The sequence below is a fragment of the Octopus sinensis genome, linkage group LG14 (genome assembly GCF_006345805.1).
Source record: "Octopus sinensis linkage group LG14, ASM634580v1, whole genome shotgun sequence".
NCBI lineage: Eukaryota > Metazoa > Mollusca > Cephalopoda > Octopoda > Octopodidae > Octopus > Octopus sinensis.
In genome coordinates this window covers 28,828,481-28,831,996 of record NC_043010.1, presented here as the reverse complement: position 1 = coordinate 28,831,996, position 3,516 = coordinate 28,828,481, and the positions used below count along the sequence as shown (strand labels likewise).

Here is a 3,516-nt window from a genome sequence, read left to right as displayed (position 1 = left end):
GCAGTAATTTTATTCAGCTGAATACACGTCATTGATTGGTTGAAATTACCGAAATAGGACAACTTTAACGTGAAATTACTTCGTAAACATGAGTTTTTCTCAAAAATGCTAAGAGTAAAAGATGTTTTATATGACACATTCTACCAGTGTCCGAAGTTTGAAAGTGTTTAGTTACAAAAAATCATTTTTTAAATCTGTGGGTCAAAAGGTAAAGATCCGATGGTTATCATATGTGCTAAAAATAGCATCCAAATAGGCCTTAAATCACGTACCAGAGGGGGATGCGGTTTCGTACACCGAAAAGAATTATGCAAAACGAAGAAGCATTTTATGAGTACAAGAAAACGTGGTAGGAATATGTATTGGCGATGCACGCGCCAAGGATGCATGGAGTCTGCTTTGAAGGTGGCACCCCTCCTCTTAGGACTGTAGTGCTTTTCCTTTTCTCATAGGTTAAAGAATTGACTTCAGTCCGGTTTTGTGTTGAAGAACTGGGGATGAGCCATTACACAGCTGTTGGTTATTACAGCTATGTTAGGGAAGTATGTGCGGAGGACTCGCTCCGTTATCCAGTTAAGGTTGGTGGTCCTGGGAAGATTGTTGAGATGTTTGTTTTTTTTAAATATTTAATTTGTAATGTGATGCTTATCGCATTAAGTGCATATTTAATGCTTAAAACTACAAAATACGTGTTGTTTACTTGTTTTGTTTTTGTCATTGAGGTGGTTGTGAGGTGTGCTAAAAATAACAGCTAAGTAGGCCTTAAATCACGCACCCCACAATTCTTTTTTCTTTTGCATAATCGTATGAAGTCCCGCGTGTAGAATACAAATTCGCAACAATTTTCTGAAAACTCAAAAAAAAAAGTTATGACGAGTTATATGTCATGCGGAATTCATTTGTTTAGGGCAGTGCTTTTCAACCTTTTTGCTGGAGCGGAACCCCAAGGAAACATTCCACTGGCTCGAGGAACCCCTGTGCAATAATTTAATTGTCTTATGCAAAAAAAATACAGCATTTAATTAATGAAATGAAAATACTCATGTTCAGATTTATTTACAATAAAATCACAAACTGTAAAAAAATTGTCAAGTACATATGCAACTTTATTCTTGCATCTACAGTTATTATTAAAACATGTATTAAAAAAAACTTTAGTTTGAATAGATTACATTTATTCTCATCAAAAACTCAATGAGAAACTTGAGCCTGGTGTTTCTTGCACAACTCTTTAAGATTGGGTCGATAGACACACACGACAGCAATTGTGCTCGCTTCTTGTGCTTGATGGTTGTCAGGGCTGAAAATCCAAACTCACTTTCTGGGCGATTGCAGGATATTCCTTTTCAACCAGCAACCAAAATGCATTTAGGTGAAGCTCAGAATGCTTCAATTTTAATGGTCTGTCATTTAAAAAACTAGCAAGTTCTTCTGTTAATGAGAACTGTTCTTCAAATGGCTCAAATTCTACAAATGGGTTTCTAATCCAGTCATACTGGTCAACAGATATCGGTGGAAAATATTTGTCAAGATTTGTTAACAAAGTGTGCAAATGGTTCAAAATCAGTAACGAAGTTTCTTGACAATTCCTTTTAAAAACACTTTGAAACATTTCCAAATTTCCTGCAGCTTTGCGTTTCTTCCATATTGTCAATTTCTTCTGAAAAGCATTTATTTTGTCAGTAGAAGACAAGATATTTTCGTTCCTGCCCTGCATGCCATTGTTCAAGAGGCTTAGCTCATGAAATATATCGGCAAGATATGCTAACTTGGAACACCAATGGTCATCACTTAAACATTCTACAAAGTCTTTCAGGTTTTCTTGCAAACAAAAGGTCAATGACTCTTCTCTTAATTCGTAAAAACGGGACAATACTTTTCCCCTTGACAACCATCGTATTTCTGTGTGCTGGATTAAGGTGGAATGGCCTACTTCCATACCCCAACAAAGTTTCGCAAACTGTCGACATTTAAGTGGCCTCATTTTGAAGTAATTATCTATTTTCACTACCATATCCAATGCAGATTTTTGTTCAGGTCCAATAGTTTTAGCAGCTAGTACTTCTCTATGAATGAAACATTTGGATTTTGTTTTCGTGCGATTGGGACAAAGCCTTTAAGACATCCTGTCATTGCAAGGGGCACCATCTGTACAAATACCTACACAGTTTTTCCAGTTCAATCCACAATACTCTAAATATGAATTTAAAACATCAAATACATCTTGTCCTTTTCTTGTTTCTGGCAACTCTTTGCAACACAGGACGTCTTCTACAATAGCTTCATCATTAATAAAACGAACAAATACAAGGAGCTGGGATTTACCAGTGATGTCTGTACTCTTATCAACTTGAAGTGCAAACAACTTATGTTTCAGTATTTTTGACTTATTATTGCACTCAACGTCTCCTGACATGTCTTGAATGCGCCTACTTATTATGTTGTCAGAAAATGGAATTTTATTTAGCTCTGATACAGCATCCTCTCCAAACATTATCCTCACTATTTCCTGGCATGCAGGTAAAATTACAGTTTCAGCGATGGTATGAGATTTCATTTTTCTTGCAACTATCTCCGCCACAGTATAACTTGCTTCTTGTCCTTTGTCACTCAATTTGAACTTTTTGGCAAACATAGAAACTTGCCTTTTATTAAATGCCAATTCTCTTTTAAAATATTGTTCTTTTTTTTTGCCTGACAACTCTGGATGTTTAGTCGTTAAGTGTCGTTTCAGTTTGGCTGGTGCCATAGCACTATTAGCCAGCTTCTCCCCAGAAACAGTACACAAAGGTGAAGAGCAGTCTGGGTTTCCATTCCAAGTATCCCAGAGCTATGTAGTTTTCACAATATTGACGAACTTTTAGTTGCAGGTTAATTCCATCATTTCTTGGTAATTTCGACGAAGCAGCATCACTGGCAGTGGTTGCAGCTTCAACAGATTGCCTCAGACCCTGCGTCTTTTCATCTGTATCTAACTTACGTTTTTTTTCAGAAATCTATCCATACTTGTAAGGCTGTAAGCAGAATTGTATGTATATAAAAGCAAACCTAATAGTGGCAGGATCAAATGATCTTTAAAGTATAGCGAGTTTAATGATATAAATTTTTTAGTAATAGGTATTTGATTGTATTTAAACAATATGTATATAATAATAAAATAGATTTTCGGATTTGAATTTAAAATGTCGTTTATTTGTTCATTGTTCTAATTCAGAAATTTGTAAGGAATTAATATTTATGCATATTTACATATCTTATAATTTAGTATCAGTTTCCCTATTATTTTTTTTCTACATATGTAATTCAACTCTCGAATTTTTTAATCTTAACATTTGACCAAATATTAATAGACGTCATACAAGAAAAAGATTTTACAAAAACACCTTTTAAAAAGCTAAAGATCTTTTAAAAGGCATATTAACAACAACACCTAAATGGCTTACGCAGTTAAAATGTTTCTTCCAAATATAGTCACTCGTATTTTACAAAAGATAACTAAACCATCATCTAAGCAGG

At 34.8% G+C, this 3,516-nt stretch overlaps 2 protein-coding genes across 2 annotated transcripts; both read right to left on the bottom strand.

The window, feature by feature from the left end:
• Positions 1–1,294: 1,294 nt before the first annotated feature.
• LOC115219298 (zinc finger BED domain-containing protein 5-like) lies at positions 1,295–1,984 on the bottom strand. The gene has a single exon (XM_029789460.1). It carries the CDS (start codon positions 1,982–1,984, stop codon positions 1,295–1,297), a length of 690 nt encoding a protein of 229 aa, XP_029645320.1.
• A 132-nt stretch (positions 1,985–2,116) lies between these two features.
• On the bottom strand, positions 2,117–2,749 carry LOC115219297 (zinc finger BED domain-containing protein 5-like). The gene has a single exon (XM_029789458.1). The coding sequence runs from the start codon at positions 2,747–2,749 to the stop codon at positions 2,117–2,119; it is 633 nt and encodes a 210-aa protein (XP_029645318.1).
• Between the last annotated feature and the right edge of the window lie 767 nt (positions 2,750–3,516).